Raw genomic sequence first — 22,680 nt, forward strand, 5'->3', positions numbered from 1 at the left:
TTACACTGAAATGTCAGTAGAAACAGGCACATTCAAGTGTACCCTTCTTCCAAGCAGATCAGGCCAAGCAATTCTGGCCAATGGGATGTCCATTACACTGCTCACCTGGAAAAGGCAGCCCCCAGCACAAACGCAGCATATTCCTTCACGAGGGGCTCTGTGCTGTTCAGCCCATTGATCACCACTTGAAGACCACCAAAGGAAAGCAGGTCCTGCGCATTGTCCATCTGCAACAGAGCCACTGCTTAGTACAGCATAGCCATCAGGGAAAGGAAAGCTCTTCTTAGAGCCTTTCTTTTGGTGACTATTCAAAAACAAATTAAAAAGCCATGGAACAAGCAAAAATGGCCTTTTTGACTAACTAAGAAAAGGCTTGTAAAAACCAATTTTTTAATACTGTTAAATTTGAGAACTCCTAATTCATCTAACATGATTGATGAGCACCTGCGTGGGAATCAGCGGAAATGACACCTAGCTATTGCTTATGCCAAACATGTCCTGGAAAATTCTAATATCGTAATGAGTCATAAAGCTTACTCCTAATGTACAAGCTGTTAACACAAAGAATCTGGCGTCATCAGCACCACTAAACGGTGCCATGCTTCCTGTTGATGTCCAATCCCAATGGGGACAGTGGAGGCAGATTTTTTTAAGCTGATTTTAAATTAGAAGCTAGGGACTAGAAAAGGAGCCCTGTTGTTGGGAGGGGGGTTGCTGTAAGAGTGCTGGGGAGGGGAATAACAAAAGTACCTTTCTCTTGCATCTCAGGTTGACTGCATCTGAAGACATTCATGATAAAATATGCAAGAAAATCACTCTCCCAAAGGCTTTCGTCTAAGCCTGTGCTACTGGCTAGTGGCTATGTATCAGACAGTGCAGAACATTTCTATCATTACATAAAGTTCTATTCAGCAGCACTGGTCTAGGCTATCATTTAAGCACCAAATCCCCAAGTCCAGATTCTCTCTTTTCCTCTACAGGGGATCTCATTACCCACGGTTTATTAGTACCTAGAACAAGACGATTCGCTTTCCTCAGAAAGGTCACTGGATCCTGTTTCTACATGTACCTGCTACAGTCTCCCTTGAATATATCTTTGCTGCCACAAAGGCTGCATCTTGCCCACATGCTAATCCCACTCTATCAATCATGAGGAAAACTCAGGAAGCTGAAGCCCAACAACAGTGGCTGCTACCCATTTTTCTCCTCCAGATTCCACAAGGCCCCTTCCCAACCGCGTCCTTGCCTCTCTGAACTAGGAGAGGACTCTGACAGGGAAATCAAGTGTGAGGATTGGTATTTGACTCTGCTAGTGTTTTGTGGTGGCCTAGCCTGTTGTTGCCACTTGAAAGATCATTCATACACATTTGGATGGCATCTCCATGAGAGCAGGGGTTTTGTCTGTCTGTCCACGCTTGTAGCTCCAGGGACTAGGACGGTGCTGAGCATATGGTTAGGTGCTCAATGAATAACTGTTGCATTGATGAGTATGAATTTGATCAGAAAAGAATGTTCCTGAAATAAAGCTCCAGTGTGAATAAAAAGGCAATCTGGGGTATCTGTGCCAACAAAATGAACGGGCCTCTGGTACCACAGACACGAAGTAATGGCTAAACCAGGTTGTGAAGTAAGCATGAAGTCTGCCCTGCCATGTGGCCCCAGGCCATGGCCATTTTTCTGCCCCAAACTGTTCTTATGAACAGGAATAACTGGTTGAGCCACAGCCCAGCTAACTAGGGAGACTCGGGGCTGGGTGTTTTGCTGACATAAGCACCTTCCTTCCTTCCCCACATGCTCTGATTTTACAATATAAGAATTCACTGCCTATTATTTGGTTGTCCTTCCTCTGGGTTTTCTGGATACAAAACTATGGCTCAGAATCCTGTCATACCATGCCTGGAATGGCCACTTATCAAAGCTGGTATGAGTTCCTAGCGGAGCAGCTGCCACTCGGTCAGCTCCAAAGCAACACAGCCCAGAGTCACGGACCTTCTGTTCTAGAGTCAGTTTATCTATTATTACTACAATGATAATTCAGCATGATAGAAATGCCGACATTTATATAAGCACTTCAGCCTTTTGGGGATGTTTTCTCATGATTTATTTCACTAACAGTGAGGAAGAAACGATTCATTCTGCCCAGGGCACATCAAAAGCTGGACCCTCCCTGGTGACATATAGGAGAAACCATGACCACAGCCCAGGTCCACAGCTTCCCATCTGGGTCTGGGGCCAAAACTGTTCTCAGGCTGCCTTCGGGGTGGGGTGGGACAGGCAGAGATGAAGAGGAGGAGGGAGTGCAGGAGGGAACTATGTCAACACCCTGGAGGAAAGGAAAGAAGCAGGGCACTGACAAGACAATGAGAGAACAGGAAACAGCGAAGGGGAGAAATGGTGGCACATAGCTGAGGAGACACCTGGGAGAAGGCAAATATACTGCCCCAGGTAGATGGGGTGGATGGAGGCTGCTCCTCATAAATAACTCACCATCTGTTTTCCACACACAAGGTTTTGCTTTTCACATATCCCGTTTAATAATTCAAATATGGCTGCGAGGAAGCCTGGCAGACCTGGTTTGGGTCCTTGGAGCCTACAGCTCCTCAAACCACCATTCAGTGAGTCTAGAATGCGAAGGGACTGGGGAAGTTCCTGGCTAGGAAAGTGCCATCTTCCTTAAAGCTAGTACTACATCACCCCAAGCCCCCATCACAACCAGGACTTGGACCGAGTTGTGTCCTACTTAATCCCCCAGTGAAACCACAGCTTAACACCGCTGCATGGCAGCTTGATGCACCAGCCCTTCCAATCAAAATACCAATGATCCAGAACATTTCTCTGCCAAAAGACAAATTTGGCTTCTGCCAGGGACTGATTTTGGGATGACCTTAAGATGGGTCTGGTGAGATGGCCTGTGAAAGCAGAATGGGGATGTCACCTTAGGGAAGACACTGCCAAGTGACAAAGGGCCTACAAGGGAAAACAAAAAACTTTGTTAGGGCAATGCTAGCCCAAGCCTCCTGTGGACTCACGCCCTTCCAGGTATGATAAGCTCTCTGGTCATTTTGGTGTTTCATGTGCAAGAGCCCATGGTGACCTGATACCTAAAGATTCATCCCAATATGTTAAGATGAGAAAAAATAGAAGCTGTCAACATCAAAGGAGGACTGAGTTGGCAAATAACCCCTTGTATCCTTAATCCTTTAAATATCTCTAATGGAAAAGCTGTTGGAGTTTTTGGTTTTTACCCTGGAGAGTAAGACTGGCAAGGGGAATGAGAACCGAGGTTCATTTTTTTTTCTCTAAGAGGATCAGAGTCCTGCTATTTGAGGCCTGAGAAAGAGTTATGAGCAGAGAAAGAAGATGAAGAAGCTGCCCCATAATTCCTACGGACACAGTGCATACTCATCCTCTTTCACCACAGAAGCTGGCAAAATCCTAAAGGAAGAAAGCATGTGTTTTAGCCCAGTTTACAGAGAACAAGGGCGCTGTCGTGCATGGGAGGACATTGAGGATCTATGTCTTGACAAGGATCTCAAACAAGCCTTTGATTATGATTACACAGCCTCCTGGGCCACTGTTGTCCCTAGTCTGGATTACTGCAATAGCCTCCTATATGGTCTCTGCTTCTACCAAGCCCCCCACCTGCAGTCTAATTCTCAACACAGCAGCTGGAGGAATCCTTTTAAAAGTCAGTCACATCACGTCATTCTTCTGCTCAATATCCTTCAATAATATCCAAGTTCACTTTTTTCCATGGCCTACAGGCCCTCTATATTCTTCCTCCCATTATCTCTCTGAGCTCCATCTACTTCTCCACTGCCCACTCTCAGCTCCAGCTGATTCAAACACGCTAGGCATGTTCCCACCACCGGGCTCCTGCACTTGCTGTTCCTCCAGCCAGAGATGCCCCTTCTCAATGCTGCCAGTTCCAATCTCACCGTAGTTTTTATATTTCTACAATATTTATCACCTACAAACATATTACTTATAATTACTTCTTTCTTATGTTTGTCTATCTGCTTCTGCTAGAAGGTTAAGCCCTAATTTTGTTCACAGACGTATCTCAAGTGCCTAGAACAGTGCCTGGGAGTTAGCAGACACTTTATTTATTTACTGACTAAATCAGTGGCTTTTATTGGCTCGTCGTTAGCTCCACCTTTTGAGCTTAATTCAAAAGGTACCAGTTGCCTTTGAGAAACAGAGTGGCCAAAAGTTTTAGAGCACAGAGTTTAGGGTCAGACAGAGCTTACTGCAAATTTCAGCTTTACCACTCACTAGGCTGGATGATCTTGAGCAATTACATAATCTCTCTGTGCCTCATTTTCCTCGGTTACAAAATGGGATTAATAGTGGTACATACTCATAGGGAAGCCACGGAAGTCAATGAATTAATGTGTACAGAGCACCTGAAGCAGTGCCTGATATGTAATAACACTCAACAAATATTAGTTATTATAAGTCTGATCAGTTGCTTCCCTGCTTCAAACTCTTCAATGGTTCTTAGGATCAAGGCTAAAGTCATAAAGAGCATGGTATCTCCAACCTCACCTCTCCAACCCCCAAACCTTCCCACTTCATCTGTGTTCCCCTCCAGGCCATGTGCTCCAGTCACTCCAATCTTTTCCAGGCCCTCAATCTCACCAAGCTCTTCCCTGCCCTAGAATCTCTGCACATGTTGTTTCCTCTAGCTGGAATGCTCTAATCTAAGGGTTGGCAAACTTTTTCTAAAGGGCCTGGTAGTAAATATTTTTGACTTTGTGAGCCATATGGTCTCTGTCACAACTACTCAATTATGTCATTGTAGCATAAAAATAGCAATAAACAATGCATGAACAAATAGGGGTCGCTGTACCCCAATAAAAGTTTATTTAGGAAAGGAGGTGTTGGGCCAGATTTGACCTATGGGCAGTAGTTTGCCATCTCCTGCTCTAGTACCCCCTCTTCACCCGGCCAACCCCAATCATCCTATAACACTCGGCCTAAATGTCACATCCTCTGAGAAGCCTCCTTTATTGTCCATGACTAGGCTCTAAGACATCACCCTCTGGAGCCCTCATTACAATCTTAAATTATATTATTTAATTAATTTGTTCAATTGTTCATTATTCAGTTACTTCCTCTTCCAGGCTATACGCTACATAACAAGGACTATGTCTATTTTATCTCTGCAGTACCCTCAGAGGTACTAAAGAAGGTAAAGAGGTTGAAAAAGAGGTTGGCTGGCCAGGCATGGTGGCTCATGCCTATAATCCCAGCACTTTGGGAGGACAAGGTGGGTGGATCACTTGAGGTTAGGAGTTCAAGACCAGCCTGGTCAACATAGTGAAACCCTGTCTCTATTAAAAATACAAAAAATTAGCTGGGCATGGTGGTGCACACCTGTAATCCCAGTTGCTTGGAAGGCTGAGGCAGGAGAATAGCTTGAACCCAGGAGGTGGAGGTTGCAGTGAGCCGAGATTGTGCCACTGAACTCCAGGCTGGGCGACCGAGTGAGACTCCGACTCAGACAAAAAAAGAAAAAGAGGTTGGCTCTAGCCTCTAAGACTGTATCTTACTACGAAAGACAATAAGCCTAGATTAAAAATAGTCTGTGCTCTGGGAGAGAACTAAAGATGCTGATGCTATTTTCTCAGGGTTTAGGGAGGGGGGATTTATTTTTGGAGCTGTTAAAAGTCTGACTTATGGATGAAGAAATACAGTACCTGATGGACATAATATTCAAGATCAAAGAGCGCAGCAATCTTCTCTTCCAAACTGGAGCTGGAACTATTGAACTTGTTGATCAGCCGTACCATGATCTGCATGTCAGTCTCAATGACAACATTCAGCTCATCAAAGTCTTTCTTCAGTTCCTCAATGGGGCGGAAGAGCCGCTTTACCTCAGCCTGCCTTGCCTAAGGAGAGCAGCAAAGAGATGATTAAAATGGTTGGAGACATCTCCCCAAGATGTCTGTGGTCTACCATGGATGCCCATCCCCAAAAAACTGCTGTTCCAAGACTCACAGTGTTCTTTAATCTACACTATCAAAAATACTAACACTTTCTAAGATGCCCAGAGAAGAGAGCCCTCAAAGTCTACCTATATAGGCCTCTGCTCTAAAAACCACACTCAAGATGTTCCAAGGTTCACTTATTCAAGTCCGATTTCCAATGTTCAGGAAGAATAGAAAGGCTTCTTGTCACAACCACTGAGTTAAGGGGAACTAATGCAAGTTCATCTTCAACCCCAAACCGCACATGAAACAGCTGAGACCTAAGCTAGAATAACCCACACCCTGCTTCTCCACTTTTCACAAGCATAGACTATCTTGGCCTTGCCCTACCCAACCCGACAACATTTTAGGGAAACTTGGACATAGAAAACTATGGGTAAGAGCTGTCAGAGCAGGAGCAATTTGCTGATGAAAATTAAATCACTGTCATTACTGTCAATCTAACCACAGGTGTACAATTTGTTCAACTGTTTGATATGGCTAAATTACTATATGTACTATACTCGAATCTCGAACAATTTTCTCTCAATCCCTCCCCACCCCACTCACATATAAAAATTTTAAAACGAAGTTACATTAGAGGTGAATAAAAGACTTTAATTAAACATTTTATACTGTTTTCTTCCCAATTTGAGAGGATAGTGCCTATAAAGAGAGTCTGAAAAGTCACGGTGGTTTATGTATCTGTCTTCCAAGAAAAATTAAAAGGCACAGATATTTATAAAAAGCCGGATGATGAACAGCTGTCAGCTCCAAATTGCTCATCTATTACCTATGGGTTTTTCTCCCCAGTTATAAGCACTCCATAGAAACACCAACCAAAGAAATGAATCAGCCTCTCTTAAAAAAGACCAAGCTCCTAGCGGAGCAATCACATCCATGGGGCGCCACATCCTGATTCTCTGGGCTAAAACAACATGAGATGCTCTCCCTGCACCCAGCTAGAGGTCTCTGGATGGCTGCCAAAGCCAAGCAAAGAGGTCTGGGAAGGCTGAGTCACTTTCCAGAGCTGTGAGATGATAGGCAAGTGAGCACAATAAGAAACTAGTGACATCTGTCTCACAAAAACTATGTGTGCCTGACTCTCAAGAAGGCCTTAAAAAAAAACTTTTTGGCCAGGCACAGTGGCTCATGCCTATAATCCCAGCACTTTGGTAGGCTGAGGCAGACAGACCATGACGTCAGGAGTTCCAGACCAGCCTGACCAATATAGTAAAACCCCATCTCTACTAAAAATACAAAACTTAGCTGGGCATGGTGGCGGGCACCTGTAATCCCCCGTGACTCAGGAGGCTGAGGCAGGAGAATCGCTTGAACCCAGGAGGTGGAAGCTGCAGTGAGCCGAGATTGCGCCACTGCATTCCAGCCTGAGCGACAGAGCAAGACTCCATCTCAAAAAAACAAAACAAAACAAAAAAAACCTTTTACTTTGAAATAATTATAAATTCCCAGGAAATAACAAAAATAGTATAGAGACTGTCATGTACCCTTCGTCCAGCTTCCCTCAATGTTAACATTTTACATAAGGATATTACAATGTCAAAAGTAAGAAAAGGACACAGGTACCATACTGTTAACTAAACACCTTGTTCAGATTTCACCAGTTTTTACATGTACTCATTTACATGTATGTGTGTGTGTGTGTCACTCTATGTAATTTTACCTGAGATGTAGACTTGTATAACTACCAGAACAATCATGCTAGAGAACTGTCCCACCACAATCACATAATCTACTATGTGCTACTCCTTTATAGCTATACTTTATCCTCCCATTCTATTCTCTTATGTCCCTGTGCCCTGGTTGTCACTAATTTGTTCTCCATCTTTATAATTCTGGCATTTAAAAAATGTTATATATACCGTGGCTCATGCCTGTAATTCCAGAACATTGGGAGGCCAAGGCAGGTGGACAACTTGAGCTCAGGCGTTCCAGACCAGCCTGGGCAATACATGAGACTCCATCTGTACTTATATTGTTTAAATTCTATTTTTTAAAAAAGAGAACTGGCCAGCAAAGATGAAAGTGCAGCAAATAAATGAAAGGTGGTAACTTTGGCAATGAAATTTGAATTGAATGTACATGGAGTTATAGAAGAGATGGTTGACGGTGGGAATGTTAACACTGCCACTGTTTGATAAGCTCTAGATGTGCAGACAGAGGAACTTAGCAAAGGCAAACTTACAGACACAAATTAGGAAAGTGATAAAAAGGATGAAATGAGACTGGCAAAAAACTTCACATTACAGGAACTCTCTGAGAAATTTCACAACATTGAAAGTACAAAGGGTGAAATGTTGGAGGCTCATCCATACTTAGAAAGAAGTATGATAATTAGCCAAGAGAGAAAAGATGCTTGTTCTATCTCATATTTTTTTTTGGAGTCAGGGTCTCGCTCTATTGCTCAGGTTGAAGTGCGATGGTACAATCACAGCTCACTGCAGTCTCACCCTCCTGGACTCAAGTGATCCTCCCACCTCAGCCTGAGTGGACTACGGGCACAAGTCACACAGAAAACTAAAAAATTGGCTGGGTGTGGTGGCCCACATCTGTAATGTCAGCACTCTGGGAGGCTGAGGTGGGTGGATCGCTTGAGACAGGAGTTCGAGACCAGCCTGGGCAACATGGCGAAAACCCATACCTACAAAAAACACAAAAATTATTTGAATTTTTTGGCCAGGCGCAATGGCTCATGCCTGTAATCTCAGCACTTTGGGGGTCGAGGCAGGCGAATCACTTGAGGCTAGGAGTTCAACAGTCTAGCCAACTAGAGAAGGTGAAACTAGAAAGAAGATGAAACCCCTTCTCTAATAAAAATACAAAAATGAGCCAGGCATGGTGGCACACACCTGTAACTTGGGAGGCTGGGGCAGAAGAATCACTTGAACCTGGGAGGCGGAGGCTGCAGTGAGCCAAGATCACACCACTGTACTCCTGTGTGGGTGACAGAGCAAGACTGTCTCAAAAAAAAAAAAAAAAAATTGTATTTTTGGTGTGGCATGGTGGCACACACCTGTAGTCCCAGCCAGCCGGGAGGCTGAGGTGGGAGGATCACTTGAGCTGTAATCCTGCCATTGCACTCCAACCTGGGTGACAGAGACCCTGTCAGAAAGAAGAAAGAAAGAAAGAAAGAAAAGAAAGAAAGAAAAGAAAGAAAGAAAGAAAGAAAGAAAGAAAGAAAGAAAGAAAGAAAGAAAGAAAGAAAGAAAGAGGGAGAGAGAGAGAGAGAGAGAGAGAGAAAGAAAGAAAGAAAGAAAGAAAGAAAGAAAGAAAGAAAGAAAGAAAGAAAGAAAGAAAGAAAATTTTTTTTTTTTGTAGAAAAATACTTTTTTTATTTGTAGAAAACATAGACCATTTCTGGGCTATGTTGCCCAGGCTAGTCTCAAACTCCTAGAATCAAGTGATCCTCCCAAAGTGCTAGGATTGCAGGTGTGAGCCATTGCGCCCGGCATAATTCTAAAAGTTTTAAATTACAGTGTACTAAATAAATATTAGTATTGCTTTTCCATTTCTATATATACTTAAAACCAATAGCAATGTAGTTGTTTTAATATCTGGCAAAACAGTTTAAGGATCATGGAACAATCATAATTTTTCCCTTGATTATATCAAGATTGTTTTGCATAGTTTCAGTGTGCACATTTTTACAATTCCATATAACATAAAATGAGGACTGCTGGTATATGATACGCAAATATTTCCTTCCAGTAGTTTATCTTCCGATCATCTTAACAGGGTATCTCACAAAACAAAACATTTTAATTTTGATGAAGTCCAATTTATCAATTTTTTCTTTTATAAATCTTGCATTTGGTGCCATGTCATAAGAACTCTTTACTTGGTCCTAGTTTCCAAAGATTTTCTGTTTCATTCTACAAGTTTTTTTTCTTCTTAGTTTCACATTTTACATTTAAATCTATGATCTATTTTGAATTAATTTTTTAAAGGTACGAGGTTTAGGTGACAGCTCATTTTTTGCTTATGGATGCCCACTATTTGTTGAAAAGACTATTTATCTTCCATTGAATTACTTTTGTACCTGTCAAAAATCACTCAGGTGTATTAGTGTGGCTCTGTTTCTGGGTTCTCTACTCTGTTCCATTGATCTATGATTCTTTCTCTCCACCAATACCACATTGCCTTGATTACTATAGCTATAGAGTAAGCCTTAAAATCAGGCAGTGTGTTTTCTTCCACTTATTCTTCTTTTTAAAATTTCAGCTATTCTAGTTCCTTCAACTTTCCATACAAACTTTAGAATAAGCTTATCTACAAAAAAATCTTGCTGAAATTTTTATAGGAATTGCACTAAACTTATAAATTTAGAGAGAGTTAACATTTTTACTATGTTGAGTGTTTCAATCCATAGACACAGTATGTCACTCCATTTAATTAAGTCTTCTTTGATTTAACTCCATCATCATCTTTCACCCAACTTTTATACTTTTGAGCATATAGGTCTTATATCTGTCTTGTTAGATTTATTCCTAAATATTTCATTTTTAGGGGAGCAACTGTAAAATGGTACATATGCTTTTAATTTCAATTGCCAAATATTCTTTGTTAGTATGTAGAAATACAATTGATTTGTGTTGTCTGTATATCTTTTTTTTTTTTTTTTTTTTGAGGTGGAGTCTCACTCTGTCCCCCAGGCTGGAGTGCAGTGGCGCGATCTCAGCTCACTGCAACCTCCGCCTCCTGGGTTCACGCCATTCTCCTGCCTCAGCCTCCCAAGTAGCTGGGACTACAGGTGCCCGCCACCACGCCCGGCAAATTTTTTATATTTTTAGTAAAGACGGGGTTTCACCGTGTTAGCCAGGATGGTCTCGATCTCCTGACCTAGTGATCCGCCCGCCTCGGCCTCCCAAAGTGCTGGGATTACAGGCGTGAGCCACTGCGCCCGGCCTTGTTGTCTGTGTATCTGGTGACATTGCTGAACTCACTTATTAATTCTAGAAGGCTTTTCTTTGGAGGTTCTTTGGGAGTTATACATAGACAAACATGTCATCTGGAAAATGAGACAGTTTTATTTTTTCCTTTCCTTGCCTTATTGCATTGGCTATGACTGCGTTGAATGAGTGTTAAGAGTGAACACCCTTGCCTTGTTTCTGACCTCATTGGCAAAGCATTTAGTCTTTCACTGTTAAGTACAATATTCCATGCAGACTTTTTGTAAATGCTCATTATCAAGTAAGGTTTCTATTCCTAGGTTTCTGAGTTATCGTGAATGGGTACTGAATATAGTCAAATGCTCTTCGTGTATTAAGTGACATATGATGATGTGATTTTCTTCTTTAGCCTACTGATATGGTGGGTTATACTGATTATTTTTTGCACACTGAACCAATCTTGCATTCTAGTAATAAACCCCATGTGGTTATAATGCATAATTCTTTTTACCTGTTGCTGGATTTGATTGGCTAAATTTTGGTGAGGATTTTTGCTTCTATGTTCATGAGGATTGTCGCCATGTAGTTTATTTTGTACTCTGTCTGGTTCAGGTATTAGTGTGATACTGGCCTCATAAAGTAAGTTGGGAAGTATTCCTCCCTCTTACATTTTCTGGAAGAAATTGTGTAGAATTGATGCTAATTATTTTTAAATGTTTGGTTAATACCTCCAGTGAAACTATCTGAACCTGGGGACTTCCTTTATAGAAGGTTTTTCACTACAAATTCAGTTGCTTTTTTTTTTTTAATGGTTATAGGACTACTCATATTATTTCATATTGGGTAAATTTGGACAATATGCGCTTATAAAAGAGCTGGACTATTTCATGCAAGTTATCAAATTTATATGCAGAGTTGTTCACAGTATTCTCTTACTGTATTTTCCTTTTAATGTCTACAGGATCTGTAATGATATTCCTGGTTTCATTCTTGATATGGGTAGTTTTTATCTTAGTGCTTTATGTGTTTGTCAGTCTTGTGGGTTTCTTGTTTTTGTTTTTGTTTTGTTTTGTTTTTTGCTTTTCAGATGAAGTCTCGCTCTGTGGCTCAGGCTGGAGTGCAATGGTGCAATCTCGGCTCACTGCAGCCTCCACTTCCTGGGCTCAAGTGATTCTCCTGCCTCAGTCTCCCAAGTAGCTGGGACTACAAGCGTGCGCCACCATGCCTGGCTCTTTTTTGTACTTTTAGTAGAGAAGGGGTTTCACCATGTTGGCCAGGCTGGTCTCGAACTCCTGACCTCAGGTGATCTGCCTGCCTCAGCCTCTCAAAGTGCTGGGATTACAGGTGTGAGCCACCGTGCCCAGCCATGTTTGTCAGTCTTGATAGAAGTTTATCACCTTCTGGTTTCACTGATTTTTCTCTAATGTTTTTATGTTTTCAATTTCATTGATTTCTGCTCTTTATTTCCTTTCTTCTGCTTGCTCTCAGCTTGTTTTAATCATCTTTTCCTAGTTTCTTGAAGTAGGACCTTCCATTATAGGTATGAGACCTGACTTCTTCTCTAATATAAGCAAATTTCCCTTACAGTTTTAGTTGGATCCTGCAAATTTTGATAAATTGCATTTTCATTTTTAATCAGTTCAATGTATCTTTTTTTTTAACCTCCCCTGAGATTTCCTCTTTGACTTGACTGGAGATTTTCTTCCTATCTACGACTGGTTTTTAGTTTGATTCCATTATAATGAGAGAACATACTCTGCCTAATTTCAGTTCTTTTAAAATTGTTGAGATTTGTTTGATTACTCAGGATATACTCTATTTTGAGAAGTGTTTCATGGACACTTGAAAAGAATGTATATTCTGCTGTTGTTGAATGGAATGTTCCATAAATGTCAATTAAATTTTTCTGGTTGAAGGTGTTATTCAGCTCTTTAATGTCTTTACTGATCTGTTGTCTAGTAGTTCTAGCAATTCTGAGAAAGGGATGTTGAAGTCCCCAACTGTAATAGTGGATTTGTCTGTTTCTTTCTTTTAGTTCTGTTAGTTTTTGCTTCAGGTATTTTTATATACAAATAAAAGTGGCACATACACATTTAGAATTACTGTATATTTTAGTGGATTGGTCCTTTTACCATTATATAAATTGCTCTTGTTCCTAATAATTTCCTTTAATCTAAAGTCAACTTTGATATTAATACAGTAACTCCTACTTTTTAATTAATATCTGTATGATATACTTTCTATTCTTTTACTTTCAACCTACTGTCTTTACCATTATATTTGAATTTCTTGTAGAAAGCATATTCATTTAAAAATTCATTATGAAAATCTGTTTAATTGGTATATTTAGACCAATTATAAAACATTTTACTATTATACATTTATGTTTTAATGTAATATTTTTATATGTTAGAGCTTAAATCCACCATTTTATTAATTTTTTTTGTTTCCTCCAGTTTTTGCTTTTCTGTTTCCCATTTCTCACCTTCCTGTGACAAACCAAGGTACATTTTATATTATAGAATTCCATTTTGGATTACCTATGCTTTTGAGAATAACTTTATATAGTTTTAATAATGATTGTTCTAAGTATTATAAATATACATAAGTAACATCATAATCTACTGGTATCAATGTTTTATCACTGAGTGAAATGTAGAAACCTTACCTCCAATTATGTTTAATCCTTTGCTCCTCCTAATTGTCTTCAAAATTCCTCACTATACATTCAGAAACAGACCATGTCATAATTTTTGCTTCAACTATAAAACAATTTTAAAGACTCAAAAACATATGCACGTGTGTGTCTTTATAACAGAACAATTTCTATTCCTTTGGGTATATACCCAGCAATGGGATTGCTGGGTCGAAAGGTATTTCTGTCTTTAGGTCTCTGAGGAATTGCCACACTGTTTTCCACAATGGTGGAATTATTTTTTGACTTTTTAACAACAGCCATTATAGTTGGTGTGAGACGGTATCTCATTGTGGTTTTGATTTGCATTTCTCTAATGATCAGTGATGTTGAGCTTTTTTTTCATATGATTGTTGTCTACATGTATGTCTTCTTTTGAAAAGTGTTTATGTCCTTTGCCCACTTTTCTTTTAGTTGTCAAATTATCCTTTATTGAAATATTTTCCTCTGTGCTTAAATAGCTGGGCATTCCACTGCACCACTGTTGATGTCATCTATGACGTCATGAGGGTGATGGCCATCAACACTGCAGCCCACAAACTGAGCAGTCCCCAGGATCTCTTTAATGGTTCTAGAGAATTCTCTGGCTAAAGATTGGTGCCACATCTGTCAAGTAATCTTGACAATCGCATCAAAAGTGATATTTCCACTGTGTTTAACGTTTTTCTGTTTCTGTCTCTTGGCAGTTCCTTGAGGGCTTTGATGATCAGGGCAGAGGCAGAAGGTACTACCTCAATCTGGGCCTGTCTGTTCTGAATGGTCAGTTTCACTGTAATCCTCAGACCCCTCCAGTCACTGGCTGCCTTGGCAATACCGTCACCAACCTTTTTTGGAGACAGACCCAGGGGGCCAATCTTGGGGGCCAGTGCCAGATACCAGCAATGATATCAGTGCCAGCACAGACATGGCACTCACTTCACCCTCCGTGCACCTCAGGTATACAACTTTTTTTTTTTTTGAGACAGAGTCTTGTCCAGTCACCCAGGCTGGAGTGCAGTGGCGTGATCTCGGCTCACTGCAAGCTCCGCCTCCCGGGTTCACGCCATTCTCCTGCCTCAGCCTCCAGAGTAGCTGGGACTACAGGTGCCCACCACCATGCCTGCCTAATTTTTTTTTGTATTTTCAGTAGAGACGGGGTTTCACCATGTTAGCCAGAATGGTCTCAATCTCCTGACCTCGTGATCTACCCGCCTCAGCCTCCCAAAGTGCTGGGATTACAGGCGTGAGCCACCATGCCCAGCCAGGTATACAACTTTGATCTCGCTGGGGTCGAACTTCGGCAGTTTGCCCAGTTTTTAATGGGGTTGTTTTTTTCTTGTAAATCTGTTTATGCTTCTTACAGATGCTGGATATCAGACCTTTGTTGGATGCATAGTTTGCAAAAATCTTCTCCCATTCTGTAGGTTGTTTATTGATAGTTTCTGTTGCTGTGCAGAAGCTCTTTAGTTTAATTAGATCCCACTTGTTAATTTTTGCTTTTGTTGCAATTGGTTTTGGCATCTTCATCACAAAACCTTTGCCCATGCCTATGTCCTGAATGGTATTGCCTAAGTTGTCTTCCAGGGTTTTTATAGTTTTAGGTTTAAGTCTTTAATCTATCTTGAGTTCATTTTCGTATATGGTGTAAGGAAGTGGTCCAGTTTCAATATTCTGTGCATGGCTGATCAGTTATCCTAGCAACGTTTATTGAACAGGGAATCCTTTCCCCATTGCTTGTTTTTGTCAGATTTGTCAAAATAGCAAAGACATGGAATCAACCTAAATGCCCATCAAAGATAGACTGGATAAAGAAAATGTGGTTCATATACACCATGGAATACTACGCAGTCATAAAAAAAAGAATGACATCTGTCCTTTCGAGAAACATGGATGGAGCTGGAGGCCATTATTCTTAACAAACTAATGCAGATACCAAATACCACCATGTTCTCACTTATAAGTGGGAGTTAAATTATGACAATGCATGGATACATAGAGGGGAACAACACAATCTGGGGCCTATTGGGTGGAGGATGGGAAGAGCGAGGGGATCAGGAAAAATAACTATTGAGTACTTGGACTTAATACCTGGGTGATGAAATAATCTATACAACAAAACCCCATGACACAAGTTTATCTATATAACAAACCTGAACATGTACCCCTGAACTTCAAAGTTAAAAATTAGAAAATAAATAATAAAAACTCAAGAAGAAAAAGATAGGCTGCATTTTCCCTATTTTTTATTCATTACATTGTTCTTTCTTTATTTCTAACATTTCAAGTTTCTTTCTATTATTCTTTTTTCATTCTATTTGGAGAATATCCTTTAGTCATTCTTTCAGAGTAGGTCTGCTGGTGAGAAATTTTCTTAATTTTCCTCTCTCTAAAAGTGTCTTGACCTCCCTTTCACTCCTGAAAGATATTCACAGCTATAAAATTCTGTGTGGACAGTTCATTTTTTCCCCCAGCAATTGAAAAATGTTCCACATACTTCTGGCCTCTATGGTTTCAGATAAAAAATTCACTATCGCTCAATTATTGTTCCCCTATAGTAGTATTATTTTTTCTAGTTGCTTTGAAGATTTTTCTGTCTTTAGTTTTCAGAAGTTTAACTGTGATGTATCTTGGTGTTGATTTCTTTGAGTTTATCCTGTCTGGAGTTCACTTGGATTCACTGGATTCACTTAATGAATCTGTGAGTTTATGCCTTTCACCACATTTCGGAATTTGTTAGCCGTTGTTTCTTGATTATTTTCTAGCCCCATATTCTTTCTACCGTCCATCTGGAATTCCAATGACACAAATGTTAGATCTTTTGTTACAGTCCCACAGGTCCCTAAAGCTCTTTTATTTTTTTTCTCCTGTCTATCTTCTCTCTGTTGTTCAGACTGTGTAATTTTTATTTATCTGTCTTTAAGTTTACTGATTCTCTGTCATCTCTGTTCTGCTACTGAACCTATCTAGTGACTTTTACAATTTTAGTTATTATATTGTTCAGTTCTATAATTCCATTTGGTTCTTTTTTCTTATCTTCTGTTTCCTTACTGAGACTTTGTTTCAAGGGTGCTCATAACTGCTTGCTGAAGCAATTTTATAATAGTTATTTTAAAATTCGTGTTAGATAATTTCAACTTCTGAGTCATTTCAGTATTAGCATCTGTCTCAGTCTGCTCGGGCTGCTATAACAAAATATCATATACTGGGTAGCCTAAACAACGTACTTTTATTTCTCACAATTCTGGATGCTGGGGAAGTCCAAGATCAAGGTATGAGTCAATGTGGTTCCTGGTGAGGGTCCCCTTTCTGGCTTACAGATAATCACCTTTTAGCTGTATCTTCACATGGTAGAGAGAGAGAGAGTGCTGGTCTCTCTTATTCTTCTAAGGACACTAATCCCTCTTAAGCCCAACCCTCATGACCTCACCTAAATCTAATTACCTTCCAAAGGTCCTACCTCCAAACATTACATTGCAGCATTAGGGCTTCAACTTATGAATCTGGGGGAGACACAAACATTCAATCCATAACAGCATCTGTTGATTGTCTAATTCAAGTTGTGATTTTCCTGGTTCTTGGTATGAAAAGTGATTTTTAATTATATCCTAGACATTTGGGGTATTAAGTTATGAAATTCCAGATCCCACTTAATCTTTTTCAGTAGGTAGACATCCTATTTAGGTTTAGTATACTGGTTCAGGCTCACTTGTGTGGGTTGTGGCATCAATGACAATTTAGTTTTCAGAGCATTGCAGTGCTACTCTGGTCTGCTTCCTTTGTGTGCTACCCAGAGGCCAATCTAAAAACCTGGGCAGCAATCCACACTATAGTTCAGTTCTTAAACTTTTTGTAGTATTAATTCTCGTCAGTTTCTTGTATGGGTCACTGAATGGGTGTATCTGGGACTTCATATGTAAAATCCCTTTCTCTAGCTCCCCTCTCTCCCAAATCCTACCCTTACTCTCTAGTTGGGAAGGGAAACAGCTTCACCTGCCACCACTGAATGCTGGCCACTGGGAGTGGAAGTCTAGGTTCCTCCCTGGGCCTCTACTGACACCACTTTGGTGGGAGAATCGAGCACTGCTTCACTGCTGCTGGCCCGAGGGTAGAAGTTCATACTTCTCACCTATTCCACTGGCTCTGCCCCAGAGAGGGAAACAGAATGCTGCCTCACACTGTCTTACTGCCTCCAAGTTGGGGGTGGAAGTACAGACTTTTCATTCACCCCAGCGGACACCGTGTCACCAGGGAAAAGTAAAAAACCATGTTGGTGCTGCCAGGCAGAGGACAGATATTCAAGTTCCCTGCTTAGCCTCTGCTGACACCACTTCAGCAGGATAAGCAGCCTGCTACTGTCAGATGCGGGATGGAAAATCAGGATCCACGCTTGGTCTCTGTTGGTAATACACCAGCAGGGGAAGCAGAGAGTATCCACTGGGCAGAGGGTGAAAAGTCAAGCTCTGCTCAACTCCCACTGACACCATCTTGATGGAGGAAGCAGAACACTGCCTTCTACCACTGTTTTACTGTCAGGAACAGATACGAGTTCAGGCTCTCCACTTGGCCCCGGGCAATCCTGGTGGAGGAATCAGAGTACAGTTTGCTAATACCACCAAATAGGAGGCAGAAGTTCAGACTCCCCACCTCAGTGTCCACTGCACTGGCACTAAGTGGGGTGGGGAGATTTTCATGATCTTTGACAGGAGTAGGACAGGTATTGTAAATAAGGTTTCTGTTCTGTTAGGATGCCCTTTGCTCAATTCTTTGTCTAGAAATAGCAGGCTTTTCTTATAACTTTTTAAAATCTGCGCCAGTTGACATTTTCAGGATGTGGGATTTGCCAACACTCAGTCTAAAATATATAGAGGACAAAAAGAAAATCCAAGGAACTCACTGCCATGTCATTTCCCAAGCTCCAAGGTCCCTAGCCAGTCTGCTGCCTTCTGACTGTGTTTTAGAGTCTTCCTACATTTGCTTTTAGTATTATGTCCAGGGTTTTTAGTTACCCTTAGCTGGGGGAATAGGGAGAAATGAGTCTATTACATCTTGCCAAGAATCAAAAGCTTAAGAAGGTCATATCTTAAAATATAATAATTTGTAGAATACAGGTGAACAATAGCAGACATAATAAAACATAAAAGCATTAAGCAATTTGTATGGAAATAGAGGGATAAGTAGACGAGATTCAACCATAACAACCCAAATCTGCTGGGAGAGACAGCTTTTCCAAGAACCAAGGAACTCCGGGAAAGACTGATTCACTTAAACCTACTAAGCTACCAGTGGATACACTGTAATTGATGTTCTCCTCCCAAAAAACATCTAATTCCCAAAAACCCACTCATTTAATTAAGAGGATATGGCCGAATATCTGACAGTATTGTCTATATAAATCACAAAAGCACCATCCTGTACTTGTAAGACACCACATAGGCTAGGTTTAAAGATTAATAAACAAAAATAGGATGCTATCTGTAGCCAAGAGCTTGATATATGTAAGAAACTCCCCAACCAATTTCAAATCCATTTATTTGCCAATCCCGGCGCCAGCTCGAAGAGCACATTGGCAGTGAACTGAGTCAGTCCAGATAGGCTCCAAATGAAAGCAGAAGGACGCCAGGACTTAGCACCTCAATGATGGTGCTAACAACCTAAGTTCCACATAAGTAAGGAAAGAGTATGATAGCCAGACCTCAGAGGTGAGCAGCTGGTGCAAATGAGTGGGTGCTGGGGTCTTGCATTTGGGTGCTGATATTGGGATCCCCTTGAAGGGGAGAGGAGTATTTTTTCTTTTTTCTTTTCTTTCTTTTTTTTTTTTTTTTTGAGACAGAGTTTCTCTCTTGTCACCCAAGCTGGAGTGCAATGGCACAATCTGGGTTCACTGCAACCTCCACCTCCCGATTGCAAGTGCTTCTCCCACCTCAGCCTCTGGAGTATCTGGGATTAGGATGCATGCCACCACGCCGGGCTAATTTTTGCATTTTCAGTAGAGACAGGGTTTCACCATGTTGGCCAGGCTGATCTCAAACTCCTGACCTCAGATGATCCACCTGCCTTGCCCTCCCAAAGTGCTGCACCCGGCTGAGAGGAGTATTTTTAATTACAAAAATCAGCAACTAAAACTTTTAAGTAATCTTTAAATACTTAATTTAAAAATTAATTTTAATTTAAAATTTAAATTAATTTTATTTTTAAAATTAAAAGTAATTTTTAAATACTTTTATAAATATTCATACTTTTCTACACTAATTGAATTACTGGGGTGGGGAGAAATGCCATCACCTGAGAAAAGAAAATCCAAACACACTCCCAGGGAAAGCAAAGAGAAGAGAACAAGGTTAAGTGGGTCCTCCATCCGCAGGGAAGACGCTGAATAGGTGGTTTTTAATGTTCCCATTGGTCCCACATGGAGCCGACAGTGAGTGGGAAGGAGCCAAAACCCTGGCCAGGCCCTGTTCTAGGCACCCAGGCAGTCCTCTCCTGGCCTCACCTGTACCAGGCAGAAGATGTGCTTCTCCTCAGCCCCTCGGCTAATACATCTGTGGTAGGACGCAATTGCGAGCATTGCCTTTCTTCACCCACTGCTGCTGCCACTAAACCATGTACCCTCCCACACCACATACACTCTCCATGTAGGAGAAGTGATTTTGGTAAGAAGAGTAAAGACGTGGAGACTGGGCCTGTATTTCACACACTTAAACAGGTAAACACCAGCTTCCTATCCCCCAAAAGGTTCATTTTCCCAGAAACATTTAGTTCTAAAGGATCAAAACAACCTATGGCTTCTTCCAGTAATACACAAGCTGTCAAAAGCCTAATGCTGTCTCTCTAAGATATTACCTGGATTCAGGGGAAGGAGTGAAGAGGTAAATAAAGGCAAACAAGTGCCAACCACGGTGGTTCATGCCTGTAATCCTAGCACTTTGGGAGGCCAAGGTGGGCAGATCATTTGAGGTCAGGAGTTCGAGACCAACCTGGCCAACATGGTGAAACCCCCATCTCTACTAAAAACATAAAAATTAGCTCAGTGTAGTGGCAGGCACCTGTAATCCCAGCTACTCAGGAGGCTGAGGCAGGAGAATCACTTGAACCCGGGAGGTAGACCTTGCAGTGAGCCAAGATCGTACCACCACACAAACAACAAGGCCAACTGGGTCACACAGCGAAACTCTGTCTCAAAAAAAAAAAAAAAAAAAGGCAAATGGGGACTGTAAGGAGAAGAGGGAGGGAGAACGAGAACTTAGGTCTCTAAGGCAGCCATCAGAGAAGGTTCTTTCAAACACTGACAGGACTCAAACAGAAATACAGAGAAATGACTCCAAGAGCTCATGATCCATCTAAGAGTGAGATTTCTTCCTGGTATAGACCTGTACCTGTGAGCCCTCCCACGCATTAGGGGCATGGCCAGGGGCTGTAATTCTTCACCTTTTCCTCCTCTCATTCCCTTAGCTTGTAGAGAAATTTAGAGCTGGGGGAAACCTCAGTCATCCTCTTGTTCCAGCCCTATGTTTTAAATTTAAGGAACCTGAAGCCTAGAAGAAACACATTTGCTACATGTTCAAAGGACAAGGACAAGGATTCGGGCTTCTTGCTTCCCGGGCCAGCTCCTCTTTCTTTTGGAATAAGCCTGTGTCTAATTCAAGTGTAAGTGAGGCAGAGATCTGGGCCGTAAAGTCTACTCACTCCACTCATGCCTGTGATAATGGAGAGAATGGCCACCCCTGCTCGGTGCCTCAATTTCTCCAAGCATAGGGAGCTGTTTGAAGACAAGGGATGGCAAACAGAATTCTAACCTAAACCATGACAGAAATGCTCCCAGCACTTCTTTTTAATAGTTTAAAAGGGTTACTTATTTGTCATTAATGGTTCTTTAAATTATTTTACAATATTGTTATCCCATGTTTATTGCAAGAGTTCCCATAAAAATGAGTCCATTCTCCGCAAAAACAACAAGGCCGTGCTGCAGGCTTATACTCACAGGAAAAAATCATCACACACCTTGTCTTCCTTTGAACTCTCCATCTCTGCCCCCTCCTTGAATTTTGCCAGTGCGCTCTTGAGGTCCTGAGATGTATAGGTGTTGGTGTTGATATCCAGCCTGTCCAAAGAAAACTGAGAGTAAAGAGGGAGGCATGGCTAGGCTTGGTGGCTCGCACTTGTAATCCCAGTTCTCTGGGTGGCCAAGATGGAAGGATAGCAAGATCCCATCTCTACAAAAACTTTAAACATATTAGCTGGGATGTGATGGTACGTGCCTGTGGTCCCGGCTACGTGGGAAGCAGGAGGATCACTTGAGCCCAGGGGTTCAAGGCTGTGGTAAACTATGATTGTGTCACCGTACTCCCACAGCTGGGCAACAGAGTCAGACCCTGTCTCTAAAAATAAATAAGAGGGGAGCATCATATTTCCCAAGAAAGAAAATGTCCCTGGGTAAATGGCACCCTAAGGTAAGCAAAGCCAGGCCAGCTCTAACTCTGAGTGTACTATCATACCTTTGCCTTCAGTCAGCCAGAAGTCTAACAGAGTGACCTTACCTTGAAGCTAGAAGAGGAAAGACACAGCTGAAAATGGGATCATTCCATGAGAGAGGAAGAAATGGCATGGGGCAGACAGAAGCCAACCATGAACAGAGGCTCTCAGCCAGCTTCTCAAGGCAGAAATAAGCCTGGAATACCTGTGCAATGCTCCTCCCTCAGGCAGGACCTCTCAGAGGGAAGTGGACTCAGACACAGGGAGTAACGTGCACCCTTATTTATTAATATATTTTTCCATGAAAGGGGACAACAGGGCCCTGAGTCCCACAGTGTGTGCCTGATCTGATTAGACAAAGCAGCCTGTCTACAAAAACAAGTTGGATAGATTCACACCATAAGACCAACCTCTGAGCACAGAGGAGAGGCAGGAGGTATGTCTCAACCTGACCAAGGAATGGATCTGAGATACTAAGGAGCAGAATCAAGGTCAGCCCCTTCCACGGCCAGCCTCCAAGGGGAGGAGGGAAAGGAATCAACGTGGCTATAATCTCAGGAACCTGCCAAAGACCAGAATGGTCTCCTCACAAAATTCCCTGGAGCTGATCCAAGCCACAGCTACGTGTCTTAACCAGAGAGAAGACATCCATCAC

The 22,680-nt window shown here is 41.6% G+C and overlaps 1 protein-coding gene across 2 annotated transcripts in view; it reads right to left on the reverse strand.

Annotated features, from left to right (window-relative positions):
* Window positions 1-22,680, reverse strand: part of SIL1 (SIL1 nucleotide exchange factor) — a 240,040-nt gene that overhangs the window by 67,624 nt on the left and 149,736 nt on the right. For both annotated transcript variants that reach the window (XM_025388798.1, XM_025388799.1), the window contains 3 exons: window positions 21,555-21,654; window positions 5,703-5,894; window positions 106-227 (listed from right to left, as the gene is read on the reverse strand). In XM_025388798.1, coding sequence (XP_025244583.1) covers window positions 106-227; window positions 5,703-5,894; window positions 21,555-21,654 — 414 coding nt within the window. The remainder of the gene's footprint in view (window positions 1-105; window positions 228-5,702; window positions 5,895-21,554; window positions 21,655-22,680) is intronic.

This window comes from Theropithecus gelada, chromosome 6 (assembly GCF_003255815.1).
Source record: "Theropithecus gelada isolate Dixy chromosome 6, Tgel_1.0, whole genome shotgun sequence".
NCBI classification, from domain to species: Eukaryota; Metazoa; Chordata; class Mammalia; order Primates; family Cercopithecidae; genus Theropithecus; species Theropithecus gelada.